Source organism: Mixophyes fleayi, chromosome 7, assembly GCF_038048845.1.
Source record: "Mixophyes fleayi isolate aMixFle1 chromosome 7, aMixFle1.hap1, whole genome shotgun sequence".
NCBI lineage: Eukaryota > Metazoa > Chordata > Amphibia > Anura > Limnodynastidae > Mixophyes > Mixophyes fleayi.
In genome coordinates this window covers 7,656,322-7,668,364 of record NC_134408.1, presented here as the reverse complement: position 1 = coordinate 7,668,364, position 12,043 = coordinate 7,656,322, and the positions used below count along the sequence as shown (strand labels likewise).

Sequence of the window (12,043 nt, the reverse complement as noted above, 5' to 3'; positions counted from 1 at the left end):
CCCCCAATCACTTTAATGCATTTTATCTGTTACAGTAATTCAGAAAAAGTGGATTGAAACAAGTTCCATCTGCCCATAAGATAAACGTGTTATCACTTAGAACGGCTGCCTTCTGTAAATACGTATGACACCGATTCACAGAATACACAGCTATAATGCAGCGTCTGACCTTTACATTAAATACAGGTTATAAATTTTTATGAGGGTTAAAAAATAACTTAGTAGGACAATGTAGTGTGAAGGTCAAAATAACTTGATTTATAACTCTTGGCCAGTTGCAGGAATGTTCTAAACGCCCTCATTCCTTTTACCATTTCTAAATAATCACTTTAATAACTATTCTGGAGCTCTTGCAGAACATTGCACCCCCGATACTGATAGATGCCACAGAACCTCTCACTCTAAAACATCAAAGATGGTTTTAAATGCTGAACAGTTGGAATCTCTGCTTCTACTAATATTTTTTTTACAGGATCAGGGCTCCGGCTTGTTTTATCTTACTGATATCCCCATCGTCTGTGCCCTCTGCTCTCACCCCTACACAGCTAGATGCAGAGTTAGCACAATCCTCTGCAGGACAATTACTGCAGCTATTGTGGATTAGCGGTCAGCTGACGTGTGTTATTTCAGACTAATTATACCTCTCTGTGTCCTGTTGAGCCTGAACAGACTCTGCTGCCCTCAGCACCAGAACATCTAGATTTCCTGGCACGCAGGAGAATTATAACGTGGCTATTTATATAAGTTTTATTCTAAGAAGTTAGTCAATTTTTGGTTTTAATCCAGTTCACAGCCTGTGACATCTCCAACCCCTCCCGTCTGAGATATTATCTCGCTCCTAATAAGTCCGTCTTCACCCTATATTACACCCTGGTGCCCCCGATTGTCTATAGACAGATCACATTCATCGGCGCTGCAGAAACCTTGTGGCGCCTAACAAATAAATAATTCATCATTATTATTACTGTTTATTTATGGAGCACCTCAAACTATGCAGCTCCGTACACGGCGGTAATACAAACACGGCAGATATTTGTCACACAAACAGACAAAAGTTGACAATAAAACGTACACAGCAGAAGTAGACCTGAAAAAGAATTACAAGCAGTAATTACAAGAAGGACTGTGCGCAGTAAAGTCTGATTATGGAACTCAGATTGAGCAGAGAGGGTGTGGGGAGTGTCTCCGTAACGCATGGATCAACATCGCTGGATACCCCTCACCAAATTGGCTCCTCTGGTAGCATAAAGTGATATACTCCATTCAGACACCAGGTTTTCAGATTTAATAGCACTGGATGAACCATCTGAAAACAGCTATCGCTGGCCCGTGCTTCTGCCCAAAATGTGGCATATTCTTATATGTATTCATATTCACAATTCTGTTTTCCTGCCCCAGGGTGGGCAAATCCCCCACACACATACTGGTGTAGTCTCAGTATTACCTCCATCCACTTACACATATACTGTTGTTCAGTTGTACACATTTATAAAGCAATAACTGCATTTCAGTTCCTAACAGAAACTACAATCTCACATAAACAGCTTCCTGCCGTAGACCGAGAAAGGGTGAGATACAATGTTGGAAACCCCCAAATTAGAGCAGAACAGATAGATTCCCATCACTCTGAGAACTTATTTATACACAAAAAAACATTCTCCCGCAGCGCTTATCTAAAGTTCCAGACCTGACGGAATTCCTTGGGTGCTCCCTCCATAAAGCACGCTATGCTCTCTTCCCAATAGGCTTCCTCCATACAGCGCGCTATGCTCTCTTCTCAATAGGCTTCCTCCATACAGCACACTATGCTCTCTTCCCAATAGGCTTCCTCCATACAGGGCGCTATGCTCTCTTCCCAATGGCATACAGCACACTATGATCTCTTCCCAATAGGCTTCCTCCATATAGCTCGCTATGCTCTCTTCCCAATAGACTTCCTCCATACAGCGCGCTATGCTCTCTTCTCAATAGGCTTCCTCCATACAGCACACTATGCTCTCTTCCCAATAGGCTTCCTCCATACAGGGCGCTATGCTCTCTTCCCAATGGCATACAGCACACTATGCTCTCTTGCCATTAGGCTTCCTCCATACAGCACACTATGCTCTCTTCCCAGTAGACTTCCTCCATACAGCACACTATGCTCTCTTCCCAATAGGCTTCCTCCATACAGCGCGCTATGCTCTCTTCTCAATAGGCTTCCTCCATACAGCACACTATGCTCTCTTCCCAATAGGCTTCCTCCATACAGGGCGCTATGCTCTCTTCCCAATGGCATACAGCACACTATGATCTCTTCCCAATAGGCTTCCTCCATATAGCTCGCTATGCTCTCTTCCCAATAGACTTCCTCCATACAGCGCGCTATGCTCTCTTCTCAATAGGCTTCCTCCATACAGCACACTATGCTCTCTTCCCAATAGGCTTCCTCCATACAGGGCGCTATGCTCTCTTCCCAATGGCATACAGCACACTATGCTCTCTTGCCATTAGGCTTCCTCCATACAGCACACTATGCTCTCTTCCCAGTAGACTTCCTCCATACAGCACACTATGCTCTCTTCCCAATAGGCTTCCTCCATACAGCGCGCTATGCTCTCTTCTCAATAGGCTTCCTCCATACAGCACACTATGCTCTCTTCCCAATAGGCTTCCTCCATACAGGGCGCTATGCTCTCTTCCCAATGGCATACAGCACACTATGATCTCTTCCCAATAGGCTTCCTCCATATAGCTCGCTATGCTCTCTTCCCAATAGACTTCCTCCATACAGCACACTATGCTCTCTTCCCAATAGACTTCCTCCATACAGCACACTATGCTCTCTTCCCAATAGACTTCCTCCATACAGCGCGCTATGTTCTCTCCAGTGAGCTCCCTCCATACAGCGCGCTATGCTCTCTTCCCAATAGACTTCCTCCATACAGCACACTATGCTCTCTTCCCAATAGGCTTCCTCCACACAGCACACTATGCTCTCTTCTCAATAGGCTTCCTCCATACAGCGCGCTATGCTCTCTTCCCAATGGCATACAGCACACTATGCTCTCTTCCCAATAGGCTTCCTCCATACAGCGCGCTATGCTCTCTTCCGAATAGACTTCCTCCATACAGCACACTATGCTCTCTTCCCAATAGACTTCCTCCATACAGCACACTATGCTCTCTTCCCAGTAGACTTCCTCCATACAGCACACTATGCTCTCTTCCCAATAGGCTTCCTCCATACAGCGCTCTATGTTCTCTCCAGTGGGCTCCCTCCATACAGCGCGCTATGTTCTCTCCAGTGGGCTCCCTCCATACAGTGCGCTATGCTCTCTTCCCAATAGGCTTCCTCCATACAGCACACTATGCTCTCTTCTCAATAGGCTTCCTCCATACAGCGCGCTATGCTCTCTTCCCAATGGCATACAGCACACTATGCTCTCTTCCCAATAGGCTTCCTCCATACAGCGCGCTATGCTCTCTTCCCAATAGACTTCCTCCATACAGCGCACTATGCTCTCTTCCCAATAGACTTCCTCCATACAGCGCACTATGCTCTCTCCAGTGGCCCCTTTCTATAAAGCTCACGTAGACATAGAGCTGTGCTGTGCAGGTTACACTGCTCCAGATACAAGCACTACATTCTCTCTGTGACCGACCTGTACGTCTCACAGCTCTTACTGCTGAGCTGGCTGAAAGATTAAATGCTCTCCTGCTAAATGATCTGCTAGACATTCAATATTATAATATGTTTTCCATGAGTCCAATATTTCCTGTTTTTCACCGCTTAAAAACATTTGCAGCTATTTAAAGCACGCCATCATTTCCACTGGGAGCTCACGTGGTGCCGTTTACGCCAACACTCAATCATATTCAATACACCCTTTAATTTCAAACTCCAGGAACATCTGATTAAATGAACCATAATGCTGTGTTGCACAACATACAAACAGAATCTGATAGCAGAGAAGAGGGGGGGGGGGGGCTATTCTGTGTAGCCATCGCCTCTTCTACTAGAAAAGTTCCCCCTTATGTTTCCTTTCAGTCTTCCTCCATCTAATTATACCGTGTGCCTCCCGGTTCTAGAAATGCTCTTGTTGTATTAATACCTCCTTCCTGTACTCTATGAATGCTTTCTATCATATCTCCTCTGCAAGTCTTTCCTGATACACTTTGTCATACAGCCACAATGTGACAAATAGTCACGCTTCTCTACCTGTTTTCTGTTATTAATGTATTTTTGGAGATAAGGCTTCCAGAACTGTACAGAAGAGCGAATAAAAATAGGCAACAGGTGTATCTGCAGCTGTGGTGGCATTAACCACCACGCTGAGACTTGTGGTTCCACAACCGCTGCAATGCCAATTGTGGCACTCCAGGTCCAGCCGGAATGCTGGGACTTATAGTTCCACTTCTTGCCCATACCTGCTCTAGCCAATACTGTGATCATGACAACATTATTTCTATACATCTGAAAACACACAGCACAACCTGTAGGCTGTTAGGGGTACTGCACCTGACTGTAACCTTTGTACAGTTTTTTCGTGTATAGATTTGTAAATTTTTTGGGAAGAACCTGTTCTTGGCCAGCACCAGGCACACAGTGAGTTAATCGTGGACGTCTCCATTTCTGAGATAACTATTACATTAGCCATGCCTTATAACTATACATACAATAACAGGGGCACACGCAGGATTTGTAGAGAGGGGTTTCCACACCAAGCCGCCAGTGGGCGTGACCAGCGTGCATGGGGGCGTGGCTATAATATTAGACAGTGCTTGGCTGCTCTCCAACTCTTCCTATCCCCATAATATACATTGGCAATGCTGCGTGCACTACTGTTAGGTGCATGCAGCTCTCTCTTTTCAAACAGAGCTGTGTGAAGCGGGGGCAGGGTCCAGACACCTCAATTATACAGTGACCCAGGCTTGGAGGAGGGTTTCCAGGCACTAGAAACCCCCCCTTCGGTTTGCCTATGAATAACGATGCAGTCCCAAACAGTGGCTCATAATGTCTACATGGAATCAGTCCTTGTATTATCCGTGTTAACAATAATTTAGAGCTGGGTGAGTTAATGCTTCGTGGTTGTATTTTCAGGATAAAAATGTTCAGATTTGTCCTAAGTGGTAAGAATGCCGTCTGATAAGGCTTCATCTGCCCGCAGAACCTCCTCCTGGTTCTAGAATTCTCTCTCATTTCCCGATTTCTGCTCCACAACGTCCCCGTCACTCATTACAGCCTCATGTCATTGCCCTTTCCTCCAGTTTCAGTGCCTCGTATTTCAGTCATATGCTGATATCGTTACACAGAGTTCACTGACAATGTCACCTTCCCCTGACTAATACTGACACAGCCATTGTTTAAGCCTATTAATATAGAGAGAGAACCACAAGTTGTCTACATCTGGGCGACAGATAGACCATGGTGAAATGAAGCTGTTGGCAATTAGATCTCTGGAAAGATTCCAGGCAGCTCTTGGGCCGTTCTCCCTCTAAGGTGTGTATCATCCGGACTGATTCAGCTACTCCTTCCTCAGAATACATTTCCATCCAGAGTGATGAAACACAAGAGGTGGAGACCATGCAGGTGGAATGGGCGAGTGCCAGGGGTGAAGCAGTGCATCTCGGGGTCCAATAGCAAAATTTGTATAAGGGCACAAGCGATGATTTAAACTTGGCTCTTCAGAATGCTGGGCCACGTGCATGACATTTCGGAGTGCCAATTAAATGCCGGTGGTCTGAGCAGAGTGATCTACTGCTGCATATACCAAGCATTTGTAAGGAGAGGGGCATTCAGTGAGGTGGCACTGGGGGCACCACCAAAAGCTGGCCCTGCCAGTGTCTCCAAAACAACACAACAATGCACCAATTACATCTTCACCAGCCTGTCACCTGGTTGTACATTAAGCTGAGAAAACTCCATGACACAGTTGAGTCTTGGGCTGATGCCTTAATAAATACTATGGGAGTTTGAATGTAGGACTCTCACTCACCATTGCCGAGTGTCCCCAGGGTTTCGTCCAGATGGAGGTCAAACACTCTGATCTCCGACAGCTCATTGGCTCGTTCCACCAGCATCCGCACCAGGTGGGATCCCAGGAACCCGCAGCCACCGGTCACCACGTACACCTGCCTTTCTTCCATTGTCATCTGTGGGTGACAGAGAAGTGATAATACCCACGTGAGGAAGGACAGGAGGATAAGAAAGTCCGAGGCACAAATATATGTACAAAAACAATAAAACTATTAAAATGTAAACAATATATAAAAAAAATTAAAAATGTAAAGTTGACGCTTGTAATAAAGGCAAAATAAATCGTCTGTGTTTCCACATCTTCCCGTTTGTAAACGACCCGTCCTGCGCTCCGTACAGTGCACGATAGGGGCACAATGGATAAAGTCAGGGGGCAGCACGGTGGCTCAGTGGTTAGCACTTCTGTTTCACAGCAATGGGGCCATGAGTTCAATTCCCGACCATGACCTCATATGTGAGGCGTTTGTATGTTCTCCCACGTGTTTGCATGGGTTTCCTCCGGGTGCTCCGGTTTCCTCCCACACTCCAAAAACATACTAGTAGGTTAATTGGCTGCTAATAAATTGACCCTAGTCTCTATGTGTCTGTGTGTCTGTGTGTCTGTGTGTGTGTGTGTGTGTGTGTGTTAGGGAATTTAGACTGTAAGCTCCAATGATGCAGGGACTGATGTGAGTGAGTTCTCTGTACAGCGCTGCGGAATTATATATAATAATATTAAATATAAATAAATGGTAATAATAATTATAATGTTCATTGCCTGCTAAATGCACCCCTCTAAGAGGCATAATAAAGGGGCCCCTGTAGTATACCTGGGATGGCGTCACTGCGCCCTGACTGGTAAATATTACCTCTGTGTTCTGCATCTGAACGACCTGTGCCACTCTGCCAGCATTATAATATTTACAAGTACCAGGACCTGAGACTTCACCCTGGTTTGTGCAGGTGCAGAATTTGGATTTGGTAAGGAATATTTCTTCAAGGATATGTGTAACCCAAAAATAAGAGGCACCTAAGAGGGGCGGCTTAACTGGTGCCTGCACCCCCTCACTGCACCCCTACGCTGCTGAGCTACGACTGCGCATAGGACACGTGCAGCCAAAGGAGTAACTGCCTTTACCATATAAGTCCACTTGACACATGCCTACAGGGCAGCAGAAATAGTTTTATGTTTAACTGTCTTTTGTTACAGTGTAGTCTTTACCCTCTACCTATTGTTTCCATGAAAGCAATGGCACCTCTCCAGAGTAGAGTGCTCAACGTCCCTGTTACAGCAGCCAGCAGTACACAATGTGTTATTCTAGCACAGTACAGGTGGATGGCTGGGGGGCACGTTACACAACTGGAACACACGTGTGCAGTTAGGAAGTGGTTAAAGAGCTTCCTGCTTGCAGTCACGTTCTCAGCTCACTTGCCGTGTGAAATATATATGCCTTGTGTGACAGTCGGTGCCATTACTAATCTACAAGGTCTCCTGTTCACGTGGCCTTATCTAAATACCGACAGAGGACCTGTTCATAGTACAGCCTCACCGCTAGTGACACCCTGGCACTTGCCGTCACACCCTGATACGGTGAGAGTACCAGCCAGGGTCACTCCAATGTGTACAGTCTTCTCTCAGGGACACATAAATGTATGGCCTTTCTGGATGACCAATCGCATCGTTATGCAATCACATCAATATCCGATGGAGGAACACACCTGTCAATCACATTTGTAGCTGTCCAATCATGTCAATTTTTGTTTGATCAAATTGGTTTGTGACACACACTTAATATGGATACACACCTGTGCAATCTTATATCAGATGCAACGTTTGAAAGTCCCAATAAGAATGCAGATTCCTGTGTACACACCTACATGATTTACCTTCAGATCTGTGATCTTCATCTCTCATAACCATCTGCTGAAAAGATTGTGAGTGTACACTCTACAGATATCTGCCTACACTGCTGGTCGTGACTGCGCGCACACTTCCACACTTGACCGACATCGTTCCAGCGTTGATCGTGACTTCTAGTAAGTTTAGAAAACCAAAACAACAAATGCGATGTGTTTTGGTACGATAAAACATCATTGTGGCAGAGTACAGACTAATGTGATATCTGACCAAACGCTTGTAAATTGTGAGATCGGCACGATAATTGCACAGGTGTGTACCCGGCTTTATGGTGACTTTAACAATTTGATAAAAATAAAAAAGATCAGCTCACACAACGTGCGGACAGAAGGATTATTCTAAAGGGAGAAAAGCATAAGGAGCGGCTTGGTATTATGTAATCAGATTGGGAGGCAGGTTGAATAAATTTGCACACATTCTGGGGGGAATTTGGGATAAACAAACACAATTTACGAGATACTTGGTAGCTGTATACCACTATACCATCAGATGAGTTGAAGAGGAAACATAATAATTGACAAACCCTGTTTAAGAGTGAGCTCTGTGTGACAGAAGGGTCATTAATTAAGTTAGCACGCTCAAAAATACACTGTCCACATTTAAATTGCAATACTGACGTTTTTTGGAAAGGACGCTCCATAGGGATGTCAGTGGAGGTGAATGAAATTTTGAAAATACTCAAAATATTCAGCTGAGGAATTTCTCATGTCTCCAATTATCACTTCTATACATCTAATTAAGAGGTCCACATTCAACGTCACCCACCCAAGGACGCAGAAGTCATTGTCTTCTCAGCTCTATTGATAGATATTAACGGTGCATTATTTTATATTTTCTAGGGGACTCTACTCTTGCAGGTAATTTTTAACAGGAACTTCGATCCTAGCTACTGCACAGAACTGATGGTAAACTCATGGATGTAAGGTAACAGCATTGTAAATTTGCTCCCAAAACCAACAGGCGCTGTCCATAATAGGAATTGCACATATTTTAAGATATCAAACCACATTTAGGTCACAGACTATGGATCTACAGATCATCCCCTGCTAATATTAGTGTATAAACCAGACCTCACACAACCTGTTCTACCTTGTGTATCTAAAAGTACACAAATATAGCAAGTTCAGTAATTATAAAAAATAATACAAACATTTTGTTTACACATTGATAAAAGTCACAATAAACATTTGTTAATAGAAACTTCATACAATGCCAACAATAAATGGTATGCATGCCAATAGTTACTGTAATCTAGCTAGGTAGTGTTACCATTAATCAGCACACCCTTTTGCTAAAGTGAAAATTAATTAATTCCAATGTGATTTTGCAGAGAGGTTGTAAACAATAATGCAAATTTGACAGCAGAGAAAGTTTGCAGTTTAAATTCATACGTGACTGGTAAATAGGAGATCTCAGTACATGATAGGGATGCCGGATGTTACTACAGCTCACAAGCAGTTACATACAGTGTAGAATGTATTAGAGTGTCAGCTCTGTGGTGCAGCTGGACAGGGGTAGCTGTATGAGGCAGACACAGGGCATGTATCACTTACCTCTCAGCTGATAGAGGCTGCTCTGCACTGAGATGAAGCACAATGAGTTATAAGAGGGAGTGAGCAGAGCCAGTAACATCATCACATAGTACTGCCCACAGATCATCCCCGTATTCTGGATCACACAGCTAGCTGCAGAGAACCATGCAGTATTATTACACTGTCATACAGCAGCTGAGGTGTGTGCTAGTCCTCTGCCATGTAATATTATGTGTACCAGTCCTATGCCATGTAATATTATGTGTGCCCTCCCTCTGCCATGTAATAATATGTGTGCCCAGTTGCCCTATGCCATGTAATGTTATGTGTGCCCAGCTGCACTCTGCCATATAATATTATGTGTGTCCTCCCTCTGCCATGTAATATTATGTGTGCCCAGCTGCCCTCTGCCATGTAATATTATGTGTGCCCTCCCTCTGCCATGTAATATTATGTGTGCCCAGCTGCACTCTGCCATATAATATTATGTGAGCCGTCCCTCTGCCATGTAATATTATGTGTGCCCAGCTGCCCTCTGCCATGTAATATTATGTGTGCCCAGCTGCCCTCTGCCATGTAATATTATGTGTGCCCTCCCTCTGCCATATAATATTATGTGTGCCCAGCTGCCCTCTGCCATGTAATATTATGTGTGCCCTCCCTCTGCCATATAATATTATGTGTGCCCAGCTGCCCTCTGCCATATAATATTATGTGTGCCCAGCTGCCCTCTGCCATGTAATATTATGTGTGCCGTCCCTCTGCCATGTAATATTATGTGTGCCCTGCTGCCCTCTGCCATGTAATATTATGTGTGCCCTCCCTCTGCCATGTAATATTATGTGTGCCCTGCTGCCCTCTGCCATGTAATATTATGTGTGCCCAGCTGCCCTCTGCCATGTAATATTATGTGTGCCCTCCCTCTGCCATATAATATTATGTGTGCCCAGCTGCCCTCTGCCATGTAATATTATGTGTGCCCTCCCTCTGCCATATAATATTATGTGTGCCCAGCTGCCCTCTGCCATGTAATATTATGTGTGCCGTCCCTCTGCCATGTAATATTATGTGTGCCCTGCTGCCCTCTGCCATGTAATATTATGTGTGCCCTCCCTCTGCCATATAATATTATGTGTGCCCTCCCTCTGCCATATAATATTATGTGTGCCGTCCCTCTGCCATGTAATATTATGTGTGCCCTCCCTCTGCCATATAATATTATGTGTGCCCAGCTGCCCTCTGCCATGTAATATGTGTGCCCTCCCTCTGCCATATAATATTATGTGTGCCCAGCTGCCCTCTGCCATGTAATATTATGTGTGCCCTCCCTCTGCCATATAATATTATGTGTGCCCAGCTGCCCTCTGCCATGTAATATTATGTGTGCCCAGCTGCCCTCTGCCATGTAATGTTATGTGTGCCCAGCTGCCCTCTGCCATGTAATATTATGTGTGCCCAGCTGCCCTCTGCCATGTAAAAGTCTGTCTAAAGCGGAATTATGTTGCATCACTGCTCCGATCTGTGGCGGTCTGTGATATGACCTGACAGGGAGCTGCAGAGGTATGGGGAGGCGTGAGGCACCACCGCTGCTCTGCTGGATGCCTCAGCGTGTGACCTGTACAGCTAGAGAGAGACCTACCTGCAAGAAAACAGACGGCTTGAGACTGCCTATTGTCTTTTGCTTTGAGAATGAGTCCAGTTTATACACACATACTGGTAGGAATAATAATAATAATAATAATAATAATAATAATAACAATAATAATATATTTAGAAACCAGATCACAAACATCTGTAACGCTGATCGATTGAACCTGCCAGGAGAGAGACCCATAGTGTGGGACAAGACTTAATAGACAGCAGGTGTCAGGTCCTCTGATACGGGCAGGATGTGACTGGTAACCTGACGTGATACCTTAGCGGAGATGTCAGTGATACTACACCCAGCCGGCCCCCTCTCCACTATAATCCAAGTGCATCAGTTGTCACGTTGTCTGCTCTTCTACCTGCTCCTCTGGGGGGCGCCGGAGTGCTTGGTGCAACTGTCTGACACTGCAGCACATTATAGTGGCCGAGCACTAAACATTCAGGGCCTGATATTAAGGCACGCATAAATTGGGCATACACACGTCCGCATTCAACAAGGAGCGGATGTAAAGATATATAGGTCTAGCTCTGCTCTAACAGATAGGATACACAGGATACATCCAGTACATAAGTGTAATATCAAGTTCCAAGAGAACGCACAGAAAGGAAAAAAAAAACTATTAATGTCACCTGTTAATAATATAGGGCCTGATACATTAAGGAACTTAGGCAAGAAATTGAGTACATTTTCTTACTTAAGTTTTCTGTACAAAACCATATTGCAATGCAAGGGTTTTGAATTAGTTTATTATTTTGCACATAAGTTAAATACTGTCTGTTTTTTCATGTAGCACACAAATATCAACTTTAAATTTCAGTGTACAATAAAGCTATCAAGTATTTGTGTGTTACATAAAAAAACAGACAGTATTTAACTTGTGTGTAAAATAATAAACTAATTTACACCCCTTGGACAAAACCTTGTAACATGGTTTTGTCCAGAGAACT

The 12,043-nt window shown here is 44.4% G+C and overlaps 1 protein-coding gene across 3 annotated transcripts in view; it reads right to left on the bottom strand.

Annotated features, from left to right (window-relative positions):
* HSD3B7 (hydroxy-delta-5-steroid dehydrogenase, 3 beta- and steroid delta-isomerase 7) overlaps nucleotides 1-9,518 on the bottom strand; it is a 35,091-nt gene extending 25,573 nt beyond the window's left edge. For 2 of the 3 annotated variants that reach the window (XR_012678145.1, XM_075178876.1), the window contains exons 1-2: nucleotides 7,886-8,450; nucleotides 5,979-6,135 (exon numbers count right to left, since the gene is read on the bottom strand). Coding sequence is in view for 2 of the 3 variants with exons in the window: in XM_075178876.1 (XP_075034977.1) it covers nucleotides 5,979-6,135; nucleotides 7,886-7,906 (178 nt within the window). In the remaining variant the exon portion in view is untranslated. Of the gene's footprint in view, nucleotides 1-5,978; nucleotides 6,136-7,885; nucleotides 8,451-9,469 lie in introns of those variants that run through there. The other variant, XM_075178877.1, reaches the window with a different exon arrangement.
* Between the last annotated feature and the right edge of the window lie 2,525 nt (nucleotides 9,519-12,043).